At 40.3% G+C, this 20,682-nt stretch overlaps 1 protein-coding gene across 5 annotated transcripts in view; it reads right to left on the minus strand.

Moving 5' to 3' along the window:
* LOC122813711 overlaps positions 1-20,682 on the minus strand; it is a 332,384-nt gene that overhangs the window by 25,567 nt on the left and 286,135 nt on the right. The window contains exons 1-2 of one of the 5 annotated variants that reach the window (XM_044086175.1): positions 12,087-12,731; positions 5,345-8,384 (exon numbers count right to left, since the gene is read on the minus strand). The exons of 2 other annotated variants lie outside the window; for them this stretch is intronic. In XM_044086175.1, the coding sequence (XP_043942110.1) occupies positions 5,345-6,767 (1,423 nt within the window). In that variant the 5' untranslated portion in view covers positions 6,768-8,384; positions 12,087-12,731. Of the gene's footprint in view, positions 1-5,344; positions 8,385-12,086; positions 12,732-17,544; positions 20,128-20,682 lie in introns of those variants that run through there. 2 more of the 5 variants (XR_006366722.1, XM_044086178.1) reach the window with 2 other exon arrangements.

Consider the following 20,682-nt stretch of genomic DNA (forward strand, 5'->3'; position numbering starts at 1 on the left):
GATTTCCTAGACTTTATAAATCTTTTTATACAACCTATAGTTCTATAACTATCATTGGCCAATTGGTTGATATGATTAGAAAAACTCATAGCTGAATCTACCCATATACCCAGGTCCTTAAATAAATCTACAGTTTCAATCACTGTGTGCTGTATTAAACATTCACCTTTCAGTTTATGTCTCCCAAATCTCATATGCTTAGTTTTTGATGTATTTATCAACATATTATTCTCCTGTTCCCAAATGGCCAATTTAGTCAAATTATTTTGCACATGCCTGATCTGTAACACTTGTAATCAGTTTACCCAATTTCAGTTTGTCAGCATATAGACTGTAGAAAATTTCAGATGAAAAAATAAGGTCTGAAAAATACAATCTAAACAAGTAAGGGCCTAGTACAGAGCCCTGTGGGGCACCTTGACTGTAACCAAGGATTTCACCTGTCCAGTTGGTGTGTGATACTTGCCATGTCCTATTTGTAAACTACACAGCTATCCATCTTATCAACAGTACATCAATACCTAGTTGTACTAATTTATTGATCAGTGTTTTGTGCATAACCCTGTCAAATGCTGAAGTTAAATCTATATAAATCACATCACAGCACAATTTTTTATTCATAGCTGTCATTATATTGTTATAGAACATCATGTTACAGGTGGTAATAGATCTATTTTCAACATATGCATGCTGATATATGGTTTCTAGTCCCAACCTATCCAGTTCTGACAATAACTTATCCAGTATTACCTTCTCCATTATTTTTCCACAACATGAAAGTAGACTTAAGGGTCTATATGATTCTGGGTTTGTCCTACTCCCCTTTCCCTTAAAGACAGGCTTAATAAGTGCATGTCTCCAATCTTGAGGAATCTCCCCATATTTATATGATCTAGTGAATAACAGATGCAATGGCAGTGTAAGTTCTTGCTTAAGTGTTCTCAGGTTATTGTTACTTATTCCGTCTCCTCCCTGTTCTTTGTTTGGATCCAGTTTGCACAGTTCTTTTTCAATATAATCTAATTTGATTCCAGTATCTGGAGTTACCTGGATGTCACTAGGACAACTTACCACCCCTTTTGCGGAGCCAATCTGTTTTGCATAATATTTTGTAAATATATCTATAATCTGTTGTGTCTGAGAAAAAATTTTAGAATCTGCACACAGTTTATCAATTTGTGTATCTTTACTCCTTCCACATCTTATGTATCTATAAAAAGGCTTCCTATTATGCTCAATATCTTTATATAAATTTTCTTCAAAATTTTCTTGATCTTGTCTAACACAATGCTTAATCTGTTTGTCCAGCTCATTTATTTCAGTTTTCAAAGTTGCAGTTTGAACTCTCTTCCATTTCTTATATTTTTTGTCTCTCACCTTAATCAGGTATCTTGTTCTTATGGAAATATACCCCCCTGATGTTGCGTGCCTAGATCCTGATGTTAAACATTTTTTTGACTTTTTGCACTCAAACAATTTCTCTTTCAAAACTTTTCACATTCCATCTGCAGTTTTTCCACTGAACACCTCACTCCAGTTAGTTTTACATAGTAACTGTTTTGCTTCGCTATAATCTGTAATTAACCTTCTGTGCATTGGCTTAGATTTCAGTTTGGCAGAATTATCTAGCAACAAATTAACCTTTATGACCCCATGATCACTGCACATCAATGGTGGTAAAACTTGACTTGCAGTTACAGTAATTTCTTTGGGAACACAAACAATTCTAGTATATTCCATCCCCTGGTAGTTTTTTTTACAATCTGAAATATTTGTTGTTCCTGAATATACTCTGTGAATAATTTCTTTACTAACGTTGTTGAATCAATATTATTCCAGTCTGTTAATGGTAAATTTAAGTCCCCAGCTAATATTATTCTTCCCTCCTGTGTTTCAAGTAAGAAATGTATGAATTCCTCTAGGTCATATGCACTTGACTTTGGTAGCCTGTACACTCCAACAATTGTTATATATACCAGGGTTGTCTTTATTGTCACAGTTACACAGTCTATAGTACTGAACATGTAATAATCACAAGCCTCACAGCTATCTTTAATCCCTATCATAACACCTCCACCTGATTTTTTTTGTTAGACTGTCTGTTACAGTAAAAACATTTATACCCTGACAGAACTGGTTTCCAGTCATTGTTCTTTAACCATGTTTCACAAACTATAACAGCATCAATCTTGTGGGAATGTAACAAATTTTCTAATAAAAATACTTAATAATTAATGCTCTTAGCATTAACCATCAGAGATGCATCACATATTGCCATCTGTGAAATGTTACATTTTTGACCTGGGTTGTGTAAGTATAGTGAACCATCATCAGCCAATGATATAGCATGGGTTTGCCAGCCTGTACATTTATTCATTAGGCTTCCATTTCTTCTCTTTTGTTCTGTCTTGTACAGAAGCTGAGACCATTTCCCTGAACAGGAATGCACATCAGGGGAGACTGGTCCATCTCAGAGAGACACAGGGTAAGTATATATCGTTATGAATACAACCCAGATTAGATTTTTTAGGGAATCAGTCCATATCAGCTTGGGTAGGCATACCTAAGCTATATATCAAGCATACATGCCTGCGCCAATACATCTTGGTGATTGCATTAGGAAATAACTACATCAACTTAGCAATGAGTGTGGGATCAATTCCCAGAAGCAGAAATTAGTTATTAGTTCAAGACAGAATATATAAATTAATTACTGAAATTTTTAATTACATTAAACATTCCATTTTTGTAAGTGGATTTATGAAATTGGACTGCATATATCAGAAATGGCATACTCAAATAACTGTTTACATATATAATTTATAATACCCACTGAGCCTGATGTTTTTGGCACACATTAATACCTTCACTTCATACCCGAATGTGGCAAAGGTGAAAATAGTTGTGTGTCATATTTGTTTATGTATAGAAATAACAATGTGAGATGGCATTCATGATATTATGTATGTTTTGTCTCCCCCAATGCTACCTCTCGTTTGTTGGGTGGAAACTTTGCTGCAATACAAATGACCATCAACACAGGGAGCCAGACTGACCACTGGGGTTCATCCCACCATATCTTCACAGGTGGCTGTGGCAGCATCAGCACAGGCAGTACAGACACCAAGCACATCTGGGCCACAACCTGCCAGCATTGCCTCCACAACTCCTGCCCTGCCTGCTCCACCTGTGCCAGGTAGCTCTGCCACAGGTGCTGGTGCAGTTGTACCCTAAAGGGGTAACCTGAAATAGCAGGATAGAGAAATCCAGCATCAAATAGCCAAGTTGACGCCACATCCAGCACTGACACAGGGATCTGTGACAGGAAACTGTGATAGTTCAAAGACTAGATTTTCACTGTGCTCAAGCTGGACACAGATATGCCTCTAATGCCCCCAAAATTTTCTGTCCATCACTATCCTGCCTGTCTTGCATTTCCTGTATGTCTGCACCCATACCTGTCAACTGTCCAGGTATTTGCAGAATGTCTAGATTTCTGCCTCAAACTTTTGGTTTGTGCTTCATAAAATTTGTGGTTTTCAGGCAAATCACTGAGGATTGGAGTCACTAAGTAATGACATACATTTAAAATTCAGACTTCATATCCTTCAGAAAATGTCAAACTTTTGGTCCATTCTTCATAACATTTGTGGTTACAGGCAAATCATTGAGGATTAGAGTCACTAAGTAATGACATACATTTGAGTTTCAGGCTTCATATTCTTCAGAAAATGAATGCTAACACAAATCTGTTTATTCTAGCAGAGTTCTAAGTTTATAAGAGCAATACTTAAAATCTGCCCCTACTTTTTGAGCCTTTGCCCCCTAACAATTTTAGGCTTTGTCTAGATTTCTTGTGCTAAAAGATGAGAGGCATGTCTGTGCCTGCTACTTAACTGACCCTACCTAACTGATCATTTTATTCCTAAACACCTTTCTCAACAGACCTCTTCCTGCAAAAAATAAAAAAAATAAAGGAGCACCTGTCCCACAAAAAAGTTACTCCCCATACATAGCTCTGCACTTTGCCTACGTGACTTCTCTACCCACTTGATTTGATCACAATGGGCATACAACAATTATTCTGTTATCACCCAGCCCTTATGTGGAGACTCTCCAAATTCATCAGATTCTGTTTATAAGTCTACATTTAAGTTGTGAAGATGTGGATAGCTATGGTGCTCTCCCACAACTTTCCTCTGTGACCTACCACCATCTTGCCCCCACCCTCATTCTCACCACTGTCCTATCATACTCTCACATGTTTAATCTGATCAAAACGCAGAATCAGGCACAACACACGACCAGAAAGTCTGATAAAAAATCCTTCGCTTTCTGTCCTCAGCATTTGAGCTCAGCTTTGCATGTCACAACAATGCTAAGTGACAGCAAAAGGTGTTTCATTTCCCATAGCAAAAAATGTGCTTTTTTGCCATCACCCACACTAGGCCAGTTATCCTCATGCAAATGTGCTTAATCCTGCTGTGCTAAAGAAATACAAACTGAAAACACTATTGTAAGTCACTTTTTAGGCTGCTGGATATAATTTTTTAGGCTGCTGGATATCATGTACACCTTATGGGATACTAAAGATATCCTTACTGTGATGAAACCTGATGTCTACATTTGCCCTTGTGTCAGTCTTTTGTCACTACCCCTTCAAAGAAGTAATTTTTACATTAGGAATTAAGACTTAATGTGTGGTGTATTCAGATAATTCACGTTTGTAGATTGCTTTTCGCACAGTGTCAAGGGTTTAAATCATGAAGTAAGTCACGGTATTATTTACTGTTTATATATTACTATTAGGTGTGCATATGTTGGCTACCTAAGTTGTTAACTCATCATTATCCTGCTTATATCTTAATCATCCAAAACAAAATTAAGCTCACGCAGAGAGACTCCGTTCCTGTAACAACGTAAAGCAACGAAACAAAGAGTCTCATAAACGGGAACGTAGAGGCTTGCCAAACATAATAATCACCTCATATGAACACTCAACCAGTTCCACTGAGTATCACAACAAGCTGCAATAGTAGAAAAAATTCTGTGATGGAATAAACGTGAAAAATAGCAATCAACACACTTCAATAAACGAGGAACGTTCTTTATTGCACACAGTAAGCGCTTTCACCAGGACGGCATCATCAGACTGTAACTGCACATGAACTAAACAGTCTTTAAATACCTTCATCCATTAACAACAAGGCAATATACAATTAAGCAATTAATCCATCTAAAACCACTTTAAGATTTAAAAACACAAATATAAAAACATACAAAAATAAGAACATTCAAAATGAACATTGCAATGAAATTCATTTGTAATTATTTAAAACTTTACCTATCTTCCTTCTTTTTAAAATTGCTTGAAGGCTAACCTTGTCATTTAAGCCAGGTTTTGAGTCTGCTCTACATCTAATAATCCATCTGAGCTCCATTTCAAGTGTGTAAGCTTCCAAATTCCCCCCTCTTAAAGTCGTATGAATATGCTGTAATACAAAAAAGGTGAAAGTATGTGAGAATCCTGCCATCTTCTGATGTTTGGCCAAAGCATTGGTTACATCCCCTACTCTCATTTTATAGACATGCTCTCTAATTCTCTCTCTCAACTGTCTGTTAGTCTTACCGACATAAAATGCAGGGCAGGCCATGCACGTAGCCAGATATATCACATTCTCTGACCTACAATTAGTCCCTGTAAAGAAGAAGAAAACCTGTCCAGTAATTGGCTGTTTAAAGTTATTCCCAGTATTAATCAAAACACACTGATGACAGCTTCCACATGGTGTAGTATTAAAACTCGAAGACATGTACCTACCCCCATTCTTATGACATAATAAATTCTTCAAATTCATTTTATTTTTGTAGGTGTATCTTGGTTTTACTCCTACCACATTATTAATATCATCATCTACACTTAATATACCCCAATGTTTTTCAATAATCTGTTTGATATTGGATACATCACTGGTGTAATAGATCGGTATATTTAATGTAGTACTTCTGCTTCTAGATTCTTGTCTCTTAACTTCGGAGCTTCCACTACTATATCTACTAGAGAAATAGGGACACACTCTCGTTTCTCTCAAACTATATGTGTCTGTCAGGGTTCTATCTATTTCATCTTCCTGATAGGACCTCTTCACTAACCTATCCCTCAGTTTTACAATTTCTTTCTTAAAACCATCCTCTGTAGGGTTAAGTCGTGACGCCCTCATGGTCTGTCCTTTTATCACATTTTCAAATACATGAAGGGGATGCATACTTGTCCTATGGAGTAGTGTATTTTTATAACAAGTTTTCCTATGGACAGACGTATTCACTAAACCATTAACTAATTTTATGATGTCTATATCCAAAAAAGAAATACAATCTCTTGAATGACTCATAGTAAATTTTAAATAACTTGTAGTGCTATTCATAAAACTCTCAAAATGGTGTAGCTGTGCCTCATCGCCCCTCCATATTAAAAAGAGGTTATCCACAAACCTCTTGTAAAAGGCTACATACTGCCCAAATTCAACACTAGGAAATAACGTCTCCTTCTCCCATTCAGCCATCACAATGTTGGCGTAGCTATTGGCACAAGAAGTGCCCATAGCTATGCCATCATTCTGTATATATAACTCATCACCAAACACAAACACGTTCTCTAAAATAATTTCTAGGAACAACGCTAATAACTCAATCAAACTACTATCCATGGATGTATTTTTCTTCAGGTAGTTTTGCACACTGTCAATCCCCCTACTATTGGGTATCATAGTGAAGAGACTTACTACATCGAAGGTGACCAGAAAATATTCTTCCCTTTCTTCCAAGTTAGTTATATACTCATAGAAGCTGTTAACTTTGTTCTCATCATTATCCTGCTTATATCTTAATCGTGTTTTTGTTATTCTACTCTTGCTTGGTCCTTATTGGCAACACTTTATTGTATGGGGAATGACACATTAATTATGATGAAAAACCTAAGAGTAACACATCTTGAAGATGTCTAGAAATGGCCCAAAAACTATCTTTGTGTATCTCTTTCCTGTCTCCATCTCTCTCTCTCTCTCTCTCTCTTTCTGTTCTTCTCCTTCTGTCTCACCACTTTTGACTTTTGAATATTTATTAGGCTGCAGGATATATTGTACACCTTATGGGACCTGGGATCCAGAAATTCCCCTTTGATTAAATCTGTTGTCTGATTTTAAAGTGGTAAAATTAAAGTTCACATGTGGAGTGCTGAGATAATGCTCAGCTCTGTAAACTAATTTTTGCAGTGTCAAGATTCAAAGAATGTTTTTGACATGATTTTTGTTTAACTGTTGGCTACATATTTTATTAACACACCATTATTTTACTTCTGTCTTAATCTGCCTGGGTTCTACTGGGAATAATTTCTTATACAGATCCTGATAGAATAATTACAATTATGATGACAATCCTAAGAGTAACACACCACAAAGATGGCCAGAAACAGTCCATAAACAACACTCTAGCCTTGTCTAACAATCTCTCTCTCTCCTCCTTCTGTCCTTTCATTCTTTGTCCTCAGTATTTGCATGATAATTGACAATGAGTAGCACTGAGTAACTGGATATCACATACACCATAAAGGGTATTACTATTCATGTAACTGTGATGAGGTCTGATGCCTACATTCACCCTTTCTTCAACCTGTCAGTGTCTCTTAAGATGTGTGATTTTAACTTAGTTAAGTTTGACTTCTTGTGTGGTGAGCTGAGATAATCCTCTCATTTCTACACATTTATTTTAAGAATTCAAATCCAGAAGCATGTCACTCAATTATGTAATGCTTTTTGTTCACATTAATAGTATGTATTATGTAACAGTGTGCTGCTTATGTTGTTAACCCACCAATATTTTCCTTCTGTCCTCATCATATTTCTACTCTCCTACCCCTTTTTGATCTATATTGGAAATATTAGAGCAATACCTCTAAAGTATAATGATGGCCACATTGCTGCATCTTAATTGTTGGTATATTCATCACAATATTTGTGAATTTCTGGTAATTCATTGAGAACTGAAGTCATTAAGTAATGCTATACATTTAATTTTCAGATGTTATATTGGTTAGAAAATGCATGCTAATAGAAAAAATATTATTCAAGCAACTTTGTAAGTTTGTAAGAGCATTATTTAAAATCTGACTCAAAATATTGGCTTTTGTCACCTAAATGTTGTTGCCTTTGTATGTACTGAGACTGATATAAGAATTATGATCACAACCCTAACAGTGACACACCACAAAGATGTGCAGAAATGTCTCATCTCTTTTTATGTCTCTATCTCCAAATGTCTTGCTCTTCTCACCCCTTTTGTCTCATCAGTGTTTCTCCTCATACATGATTTCTGGCATTGAGCAGCACCTGTAACTTACGGGAAATTCAAAACGAAATGCCAAAGCCAAAAAGAGGATACTCGTTGTAGTTAACTTTATTTATTTAGTAAAAAACACAAAACATCATCCACCATTGGTGCTTAAATATCTTATTTAAAATCTTCTAACCAATAAAAACACTTCACAATTTAAATTACAAAACCACAAACCTAACAAATTCATTAATATTTATAATATGCTAATGAGGTTTACTTATACAACATAAAACATCAGTTTTTGTTTAAAATCTTGCTTAAAATCTGAATTACATTTCCTTCCCATTTATTTATTTATTTTATTTTATTTTACATTTGTTAACCGGGAGAAATCCGGCTGGATACATGTCCATTTTCAGCGGAGGCCCGGGGAGAAAAGCTCCATAATTATACAAATACAGACAGCTCCAAAATTTTTTTAAAAAAATACAGACAGTTTAGAGTCAAACAGACAATCAAATTGAAAATTCTGTTGTTAACATACTAGATATAAAATGAGATTCAGTCAATACTTTATTATGAATGAGGTAGTGACATGGTATAATTCATAATAATATTCTATAGGTAGTTTCAATTTCAAATGGTTCAGGTGTTAAAAAGAACAAGGAGAAAAATCTTGATCATGAGGAAGGAAATAAGCTATTCATATGAGAAAAACTGAGGTTAAAGGTGAAATGTAGTAGAGATTTTTCAGGAAAGAAATTCAGGGGGACATAGATTTTTTTATGAAGGAAGGGAATCCATATCAGAGCCTAGGAATTGTCAGTCAGGAGATGGGCATTGGCAAAGCCAGTGCTTCTGAAAGTGGTGAAACAGTTGTTTTTTGAATTGGGGTAGAGAGGTAATAGAAAGAATACTGGTGGGAAGAGAGTTCCAGACTTTTCCTACAGCATTTGGAAAGAGTGCGTCTCCTCCTGCGTTATAAGCTTTGACCATTTTCAAGAGTGGTCTGTTTGCGGAACGTAGACTGTTTAGATTAGAATATGGAAGGACTAGGTTCTGAAGTGAGGGACATTTGTCAGGGTTTTTGAGAATTTTATGTACCTCAGTGAGTTGGGTAACTCTAATAAGGTTGGGGAGTTCTATCCATTTTAGGTTTTTTAGGTTGGTGCAATGATGGGTCCTGTATGGAGTTCCGGCTGCAAATCTAGCTATATGATTATATGAGCTGGATAGTTTATCTAGGATGGTTTTGTTAAGATTAGTAAATATTGCAGATGCATAAAGAAGGGTGGAGAGCAGATGTGTTCGGGCAATGGTCACTTTAGTACTTGGTGTTAGGAAGTTTTTAATTCTATATAGCGATCCTAGTTTTTTGTTAACTGTTTTGATGGTTAGGTGGATATGTATGTCAAATTTCCGTTTATTATCAATAGTAACTCCTAGCAATTTCGTGTGAGTGTCTGGGGAGATGATAGTACCATTTTTGGATGTTATAGAGATATCAATAAGATGATTTTTGTGAGTTGGTTGAAAGATTAATAATTTAGTTTTTTTTGGATTTAAGATTAACTGACGACCTAATAGCCAGTTTTCAACTTTGGTAAAGCAACTTTGGGTTTTAGTTAGTAGTCTATCAGGAGATATCTCCGAACAAACCAGTGTAGAGTCGTCCGCGTATTGAATACAGGTGGCCTCGGGAATGACTGTATGGAGATCATTAATGAAGACCGAGAAAAGAAGTGGCCCTAATATGGACCCTTGAGGGACCCCAATGGTATTTGGTAATAATGTGGAGAGAGTATTCTGCCACAATACTGCTTGTTTCCTGCCAGAGAGGTAGGCTTTAAACCAATCTAGTGTCAAGTTATCCAGGTATAGATTTTTTAAGGTATCCAAGAGTAGTTGATGGTTGACCATATCAAATGCTTTTGATAGATCTAGAAAGAGGGCTGAGGACACTTTCTTGTCATTGCGGTTATGGTTTATTGTGTCAGTGAAGGAGAGAAGGGCAGTTGTGGTACTGTGTTTGGGTCTGAAACCATGCTGGGAACTGGTTAGAAGGTTGTTATGGATAAGATAGTGGAGTAGCTGTTTATGCATACATCTTTCCATAATTTTGGCTAATGGGGACATTAAAGCTATGGGCCTATAGTTAGATAATTCTGTGGACGTCCCCCCTTTATGGAGTGGTATCACGTGGGATCAACCTGTTCCCAGGTTTTTAATTTCAATGTTAAACCAGGTATGACAAAAAATACTAATGGTAATCCTGTGATTTGCAATTATAACTGACACAGTTAACTATGGTAGAACAGTGCTACTAAGCACGCTATGCTTCAGGTAAATAGACTATGTGGCTGCTGTTTGTGATACAGGGTACTTTTTAATTTACTGCCAGTTTTCCTTTTACCCAGGGCTAGCGTTGAGACTACGAGTGTATTATATTCACTGTAAGGTCTTTAAAACGCAACTTAAGGTCGCGTACCTTATTTAGAGCGTTACTTTGTTTGCAAGTAACTGAGAGTGATGAGGACTTTTCCCGTCGCTTCTCTTTGGTGAGTAGATACAGTTAGTATTTGCCGTTTTCAGGGCGGGATACTGAAGTTAGGTAGAGTCCCACAGTAGGGAGGGATATATACCGAGGGCAGCGTCTGTGGGAGAGAGATTAGAAAGGCAAAATAATGTAGCTGTTTAAACTTTACAGATAATGAAACAAATAAGCAATACTTAGCATCAGATAACTTTCACTACAATGCAACGTATGGTAATAAAACAGTGTTAGTCATATAAAATCCAATCCAGTATGCGTAGGTAGTTAAGAATCACAGGATAAAACAGAGCGTAATACTTTGTATGATACAACAGTTCACGGTACACTTTTACTAAATGCGATAGTTAAAGATCACAGAAGTCGCTACGTTGAGCAGATATTAAATTTCAAAAATAGTGCTCCCATTAAATATTAGTCTGATGAAAACCTAGGTTTCTGTTCAACCTTTGTCATAAAACATTATTATACACATCAATATTTTATTAAACAGCAACAAATAAAAATAAATATAAAAATGTTGTAGAAATGGCCATCAAACTCCCTCTAGTGTACAAAAATTTTATTACATCAAATTTTGTTGGCTCTAAGTTTTAATAGTGATTTTATAGAAAGGAAATCATTCAAACCTGGTTCCTTTCCTGCTTCTAAATTAACTTGCCATCATAACCCCTTACTTTCTAAGACCTCCTACCATGGACCCCCTCTGTTGTCTAATTTTATTTGTTCTAATACAAAAAATTGGTAACTGTAGCCATTACAAATCCTAGCGTGTTTGTAGAGTGCATTAGTCTCTTTTTCTTTTGCAACATCATACATATGCTCGTAGATTCGTTTTCTTAAATTTCTCTCAGTCTTCCCCACATAGAAAGACTGACATTTTTGACAAATTACCAGATAAACCACCCTGTTGGAATTACAATTAAAACTACCTTTACTTTTTATCATTCTTTTCCTACTTTCCACATACACTTCACCCTTATTGATAATATAGGGACACTGCTGACACCTACCACATTTGAAGGTCCCTATCCTTCTATTACTCACTATATTGTTACATGGTCCTGTTCTCTCTACCATGTTTTTTCTACCATGTTTTTTTATCTCTACCATGTTTTTTCTACCATGTTTTTTTTATCTCTACCATGTTTTTTTGTCTCATCAGTGTTTCTCCTCATACATGATTTCTGGCATTGAGCAGCACCTGTAACTTATGGGAAATGGCAGTACACAACTAGTGGCAAAATCTCATGAGTTTTTGCCTATGACCACATTAGTCTGATGCTCTTTGCACTACTGTGCTTAGCTCTGCTGGACTGTGGAAAGACAGGCTGACAACACTGGGAGGAGACAGTTATCACATGTTGAACGGACTGCAGAGTTGAATGTACACTATATGGGATGTTGCGTTTGTCAGTACTGTTATGACTTATGCTGCAGACAAACTTCCTTGCTACATAGTGTTCCCATACTCCAGGATTCCAACCATATTAATGTGCTTGTCCCATTTTGTGTTTCAGAATCAGTCCCAAAATCCTCGTGTCTTCACAGAAATAAGTGGAAACCATTTCTTACAAACAAGACTTTATCAGTTCAGAAGCATATTACTATGTACATCCTTAACAAAATATTACTGCTGTAAACATATATGGTAATATGATTAATTAAGTTGCATTTCCATGCTTTTTCTGAAATCTATTAATTATGACACATACATGTCTGTTATCATGCTGTGACTGTATTACTCAGTGATGTTGCATAATAAGAAGTTATGTACTTACCATAACGTTCCATGTTAGTTGTCTTCTTCTCGCCTTCTTTCTTGCTGGATGGCCGAATACTAAAGCTCGACAGCTATTTTTACTGGCTCGGGGCTGTCCTATGTCCCATAATGCTAGGCGTAATATACCCAGATCTCGTTTGATAGCTAACACTATGGACAGACATGTCCCACCACAGGAAAGGATAAAACTATGAACTATATAGAACTATAACCCCTACAGCCTGTCTTTCACCAGGGTTACCAAAGGAGGACAAGAGCTCTAGGTGAAGGGATAGTCCTGGTAACAAAGAAAGTCTCACCCAATACTCTAGGTCTTTCCAGGCTAGGGGGATGGAGGGTGGGACGCAAAAAAGAAGGCGAGAAGAAGACAACTAACATGGAACGTTATGGTAAGTACATAACTTCTTAATGTTAAGATGTCAATCTCCCCTTCATTCTTGCTGGATGGGACACTGTCCCTAGCACCTTAGTCCTGGGTGGCTCAATGGAACAGACTCTTGAGTACAGTGGAACCAAAATCAGCTCAATTTCTGGAGGCAATATCCAGTTTGTAATGAGAGATGAAGGTGTGAGGAGAGGCCCAAGTGGCCGCTGCTCAAATAGAATCCATAGGTAATCTCGCTTGAAAGGCAATTGAGGAAGCTAATGCTCTAATTGAATGAGCTCTAGGCTTGGTAGGGAGCTCCGTATGTCTCAATTGATAGGTTAAAGTGATAAGAGAGATCAACCATCCGGACAAGGTCACTTTAGAAACTGGAAGGCCCTGCTTCCCTTCGGCATAAGATAAGAAGAGTTGCTCTAATTTTCTCGTTAGTTTGGTTCTATCTAGATAGAAACGTAGTTGCCTGTGAACATCCAAACAATGTAATCTTCTTTCAACTCTATCAGTGTAATTTGGAAAGAAAACTAGGAGATCAATGGTCTGATTGACATTTTTTTCCGAGAATACCTTAGGTAAAAAGGATGGATTTGTCCTAATGGCCACTCTATCTTTATGAAAAACCAGATAAGGGGGGGGGGGGCGCACAGATAGTGTTTGCAGTTCCGAAATCCTCCTCGCTGAGGTAATAGCTACCAAGAAAAGTGTTTTCCACGAGAGCAGTTTTAATGAGCAGGAGGCAGCAGACTCAAAAGGAGGCAGAATTAATGATGACAGTACCAAATTTAGATCCCACGGTGGAGGAGGGTCTTTGACTGGGGGCCTGAGTAATAGGGTTTCCTTCAGAAAAGCTTTGCAGAGCTTGTGGGACATAATACTAGACTCTGACAAGCCAACGTGGAAATTTGCGATAGCCGCCAACTGGACTCTGATAGTGGCTGAAGAAGAGCCTTTTTGAAAGAGTTCCGCCAAATAATCTAGAACCGTTTGGACAACAGCAGTAAAGGGGTCAACTTGATTTTTACTTGCCCAAATAGAGAAACGTTTCCATTTACTTGCGTATGTTCTTCTGGTGTCAGACTTGTGAGAGGCAAGTATAATCTCACGTACTGCTGGAGAAATTAAGGGAAGCCTGGCTAGGATTGGAAGTGGAGCAACCAAGCTGTGAGGTTGAGAGATGACAGGGACTGGTGCAGCTTGCCCGATTGATGGGTCAGAAGATCTGGCACAGGGTCCAGATGCCAGGGCTGCTCTAGTAGATGATGTTGTAGGAACGGAAACCAGACTTGTCGAGGCCAGTAAGGGGCAATGAGGATCATCCTGGACCTCGAGGCAGTCACTTTCTGGACTAACTGAGTGATTAAGGGAAAAGGGGGGAAAGCATACTAGAGACCCCTGGGCCAATCGTGGACTAGAGCGTCTCGGGGAGAGAGGCCCGGAAGGGGAAAGAGAGTGAAGAAGTCCTGACACTTTCTGTTTTGAGGGGTTGTGAAAAGGTCGCAGCAAGGCTGACCCCACCTTCTGAAGATATGGTCCACTACTAGTTGGTTGAGAGACCACTCGTGGGGCATGAGAATGTCCCTGCTCAGCCTGTCTGCTATGACATTGGACTTCCCGGGAATGCGTTTTGCTACCAGAAACCGCTGAGAAGAGATTGCCCACTGCCAGAATCTGAGCACTTCCCGACAAAGAGGGTAGGACCTGGTTCCGCCCTGTTTGTTGATGTACCATACTACGGACATATTGTCTGTCTGTATCGCAATCATCCCAGTGGGAAGAGAGTTCTGAAGGGCCTGCAACGCCAACAGCACCGCCCTCATCTCCAAAACATTGATGTGCAAGTGGCACTCGAAGGGTTTTCATGTGCCCTGGACTGTCCTGCCCTGAAAATGCCCCCCCCCCACCCGATCAAGGAGGCGTCAGTTGTCACGGTGGCAACCGGAGGGGGGAGAACAACCGGTCTGCCCTGAAGCACCTGAGGTGAGACCATCCACCAAGATAGGTGTCGTTTGCATGACTGAGTGATGAGAATATTGTGTGACATGGGAAGCTGCTGAAAGGACCACTGGGAAAAAAGCATCCACTGTAGTATCCACATATGAAAACGAGTTAGGGGGAGCAAGGTGATTGTTGAAGCCATTAGACCAAGTGTTTTCAGTACAAGCCTGGCTTGGACCCTGTCCTCCTGTAGCAAGACTTGAACGTGATTGCGAATGTCTAATACTCTTTGTGTAGGTAGTTTTGTTGTTAACTGTACCGTGTTTAACATGGTGCCTATGAAGGTAATATGCTGATAGGGCAACAAGGCAGACTTTTTGAAATTTATAGAGATGCCTAGTGCTTTGCAGGTTTGTACAGCATAATCCCTGGCTTGAAGTAGCTGGTGCCTGGTGGTGGCAGTAAGGAGCCAGTCATCCAAATATGGAAACACCTGGAATCCTCGACGTCTCAGGTGAGCCGCAACCACTGCCATGCATTTGGTAAACACCCTAGGGGCTGTGGTGAGGCCAAAGGGCAGGGCTTTGAATTGGTAGTGACTGGCTCCCAGCCGGAAGCAGAGAAACCTCCTGTAGCACCTGTTCATTTTGATATGGTAGTACGCATCCTGAAGGTCTATAGAGTACATCCAATTGTCCTGACCCAAAAAGGGAAGAATGGACTGTAGCGTGACCATCCAGAATTTTGTTCTTTGAACCGATTTGTTCAGTCTGCTGAGATCCAAAATAGGTCTCCAGTCCCCTGTCTATTTTGGTACCAAAACGAATTTGGAGTAGATTCCGGATCCTTGTTGGTCTGCCGGGACTGGCTGGGTGGCTCTTTTTAAAAGCAGCTTTGAAATTTCTAGTGCTGCTTGGTCTCTCAGACTGGGTGGAACGTCTGGAAGTGGCCCTTTTGGTTGATGTGGGGTGTGGATAAAGGGGATTTTGTAACCTTCGGATATGATCGACCGTACCCATCTGTCCTGTGTAAGAGAGCGCCAGGCTTCTTGGTACAGCGAAAGTCTTCCCCTGACTGCCTCCGAAGGTGGACAGTCGGGCAGCTCCTCAGGGGTGCTGAAAGGGTTTGTCAGAGAACGATTCTCTGCTACCCTGACTCTGCGAACCCCCTGCCCCTTGGGCAGCATCTGTTGTTGTTCCCTCCTCTGCCTCTGGAGGGAAGCTCACCACGTGCGGCAGAACTCCTTGAGGTTTGCGGAACCACATTTTCACGTCCTTTTGACCCTTAGGATACGGTCTAGAAGGCGTGGAAAAACGGACTCCCATGGCAGAGAGAGTCTTGCCTTCTTGTTCGCACCTGGTTAAGGTATCCTTCACTTGAGGTCCAAAAAGAGCAGAACTATCAAAGGGGATGTTAGTGAAGGACGCCTTGAAGGTGTCAGCAAAATTGCAGAGCTGCATCCAGGCGTTGTCTCCTTAGAGCAACACCCGTACCTGCGGCTCTACTCGCTCCATCGGCTGCATAAGAGATGAGCCGCATGGAGGAGTTAACGACAGAGTTCAGGGTCCCCAGCTGGGAGTTGATCTTTTCCTGAGAACCCACAGCTGCTGGGTCCTGCAATGTTTCACCCAGTTCCTTGAGAAGGTCTCTTTGAAGTTGGGTGAAATGGCATAAATAGTTCAGTGACCTCATGGCAAAGGTCGCTGAAGAAAACATCCGCTTGACATACTTATCCATAGTCCTAGATTCCTTATTAGGAGGATGGACAGGTACCGAAGGGTCAGCCAACTCCTTCTTAGTGGCTGCCGCCACCACCATGGCATCCACTGGGACACCCATGGAGAGAAACTGTTTATCTGTCGGAGCAGTAATAAATTTAGTGGGCCTCCGGGGAGTTGGTTCCATAGTATCCGGAGCCATCCATGCCTTCCGAGCCACCACCTCCATAAGTGGGTCGAAAGGCGAGGACACCCAGGAGGTGGAAGGGCGAGAACTGAACGCATCCAGGTACACCGACTCGTCCTCGGATGGGTTAAGGGCAGACCAGTTCCCCCTCTGTTTGAGGAGCTCTAACATGTCAGAAAAGGAGGCATCCTCAGAGGGGGACCTGGAGGACCCTTCCGAATCATCCAGGTCGGTGTCAGATGTCAATGACTCAGGAGAGTCAACATGTTTCCTCTTACATGTCCTCTTCCGAAGGGGCTCCCCCGAAGGATCAGAGGATGCCTCGGAAGAGGAAGAAAGGCCCAATGGGGCAGCCTGGAGTGCCGGTTCTCCTTGCTTGGGGTCAGGAGGGTAGGGGCCGAAGCACGCACCATAGAGGAAGAGGCCAAAGAGGCCAACCGTGGCGCCGGTATTGGAGCCAGCACACTCCTCATGACCTCAAAGGCGCCCCCTGTCAGGCAGGGAAGAAGGACCCAACTCCGAGGAGATGAGGAGCTCCCCCCGGCACTGAGAGGAACGGCTCTGAGGCCGATGTCGGGGCCGAATTGACCCACGCCGAGGCTCTGAGAGGGAGAGCAGGGTCGGACAAGGGTCCGATGCCACTCGCCCCCTCGGAGGCGTCCACGGAGTCTCGGCGCCCGGATCCCTCCAAGGACGGAGCCAAGGATGGGATCGGAGCCGATGAAGGAACCGACAACAGAGGGATCAGTTCCGACACCCCCACAGTACTCACTTTGATGACCTCCGGCTCCGAACTCAGCAAAGTAGTTGGAGGAGGAACTTGTGCAGGTGTAGGGGTAGCCCCTGTTTGTTGAGATGGGCTATGTAGCAACTGGGCCAGTGCCTGCAACTTCATAAGCTGGCTGACTACCCTCTCGAGGTCATGGTCCGAAAGCCTGGAAGACCTAGAGGAATGAGATCTATGGCTCCACTCCGACAACAGAGGAGACTTCGGAGCTGATCTAACCGACTTGAGAGACGAAGACCTGGAGTGCTTTCTGCTCGGGGATGGCTCCGACACTAAGGTCGGAGCCGACTGACGTCTAGGTGCCTCGGTTCTGGTCGGAACCTACGAGGCAGCAAGAGTACCGCTCGGCGCCGGCTCCGAACATGGAGCCGATGATATGGCAGGCTTTTGAGGTTTTCCAGTCATGGTCTTAGTCGGAGAACCTTCAGGCTTTAACAAGCCACTAAGAATGAGCTTATTTATGCGCTCCTGCAGGACTCTAGGGCTAAAAGCATGGCAGATGGAACAAGAGTCCTGCAGGTGCAGAGGGCCCAAACAATACACACAAGAAGTGTGACCGTCTGTAAGAGACATCTTCTGACAGCACGAGTCACACTTCTTGAAACCTGATACCTTAGTATCCTTAGACATAATAAAAAATAAGACAATATATACACACTACACTAATGTATAATCACAATTACTATAAGCAGGAAAAAAGGGGAAAACTACCGCTAGACAGAGGGACAGAATTCCACACACACACACAGAACAACTAAGGGAAAACTGTACTACTAAGGGGGAGCATCAAAGGCCCAACTATCTTAAGGGTGGAGAAAAGGGGGGAGTTTAGCAACTAAAAGGGGGGGGAAACTAGTCACTAACTTCACTAACACTAAAGGGATAAAATAGGAAAAAAAATCTGACAGAAAACTATCTCTAAGCTATTAATAAAAAATATACGACCTGGAGCCGGTGAAAAACGCAACCTCGTAGCTGAAGCGGCAAACGAGATCTGGGTATATTACGCCTAGCATTATGGGACATAGGACAGCCTCGAGCCGGTAAAAATAGCTCTCGAGCTTTAGTATTCGGCCGAGTCGGAGCTGAGGTTCAGCTCCGAACCCATCCAGCAAGAATGAAGGCGAGATTGACAACTTAACATTTACAATTACATAAAAAGTGCCCAGATAAGACTGCTGACTCACTATGCACCTATACTAACCATATAATTATTACTTTACTGCAATTATTACAACACCTGCATAAATCATGACATAAAACATTAACATAACACAAATCTACTCTGAATCTTATCAGACTGTTAGTATGCCTGGCACAGAGGAGCATAGACTACCATGAACTCCCATTCTAAGTTCAAAACCTCAAAATATAATTACATGTGTTAATACTTTGCCATCAGTTGCACAAATGAGGCTGTCAGTGGTGTCTTCAAGGGAATGATTTTGAAATACAGTAAGTAATATAAGCATCCTCCGTTACTTCTGTATGTTGTAATGGATTATTGTACTCACATATGTGGAGTTTGCTGCAATGCCGACTGAGTACCATTCTGTATAGTTATGCCTGCACTCCAACACCTTTAGACTTGAAAGTGATGCAATGGTATGTGACCTTTTCACATATACTTCAATGGTATTCAGTAGTGTAATGTCATATTTTTCAGCTGTTCATTTGTATTTACACTGCACATTGTCCAAGCATGAGGAAAATCATTTGAAAAGGACACAAGTGATTACTATTTGCATACAGTCATCCTGATCATTGTAGGATTTACAAGCAAAAGTATATTGTGATTCTTCTAATCACATGCAGGTAAATAATTATGCATAAAGAATTTAGGGTGAAAAATAAGTTACTTGAGGGAACCACACATGTGGAGCTGCTCATTAAGGACTATTCTGTGTGTGTTCTCATATATGCCCTCACAATAGCCATTTTTTATACACATTCATTGCACAGGTAAGCCCACTGTGATGCAGATGTCCCTTTTCAGGGGCAACAAAGGAGCACAATCTGGACAAGTGACTTGTTGAATCTCATAATGTATACAGGAGAGTTCTTCTCGTGCTTGACTCTTGACATGGTTTGTGTGTTTCTCTTTCAGCAGACGTATGCAGTACAAATATAAAGTACCCAACTTCCTTTCAAGGTTAAAGGCTTACCAAAAGCATTTGCCATTTGTTTGATACATTTTAATGAACTCTAAGAGTCAACTGTTCTTGTCTTATAAATAACAAAAATAAATGTAACTGATGCAATAGCTTTAAAATAAGAGTATATTAAAGTAGTATCTTCCAGTTTTTTCTCTTCATAGGAGAATGAGATGAGGTCCGTTCCACTGTAGTTCTAAACAAAGACGTGTTGGAATAGGCAAAATCACCTCGTTGAAGATCACGACAAGGAACGGTGGCTAGACATGGGAGAGCCTCCTTGAATCTTTTATTAAAAGTCTGCAAAACAGAAATAAGTTTTGAGTAATAGTCCAGCAAGGCTTCATCAGTAAATACCAGTTCACAGTTCCTGACTAGTGGGGAAAGTGGCATTCTCTTGGAATGGCCAAGCAGAAGTTCACACAGGCTTAGTTTATGAGTACAGTTTCCCGCATACTCATTAAAGCCAGAGACAAAGCATCTGGCCATTTCAATCCTGTCTTACTACAAATTTTGCTAATTCTGATTTTAAGAGTCTTGTCAGACCTTTCAACATGACCACATGACTGTGGATGATGGGGACAATGCAACTGCAAAGAAACTTTAAACACTTTACATAGCTTTCTGAGGATTTCAGGAGTAAAATGGGTACCTCTGTCTGAGTTAATAATATGAGGTACCCCAAACCTCAGAATAAATTCTTTTAACAATTTATTTACTACTGTTTTAGATTCATACTTAGCACATGCAATGATTAGGATATAAGAAAATGCAGCATTTGAATAAAGTCAATTTGAATATTTACAAAAGGCCCCAAGGGGGGTGTAAGTCAGAAGACTTGGTCTTCATAAGTGG

The sequence above is a fragment of the Protopterus annectens genome, chromosome 10.part0 (genome assembly GCF_019279795.1).
Source record: "Protopterus annectens isolate FY-2018-M chromosome 10.part0, PAN1.0, whole genome shotgun sequence".
NCBI lineage: Eukaryota > Metazoa > Chordata > Ceratodontiformes > Protopteridae > Protopterus > Protopterus annectens.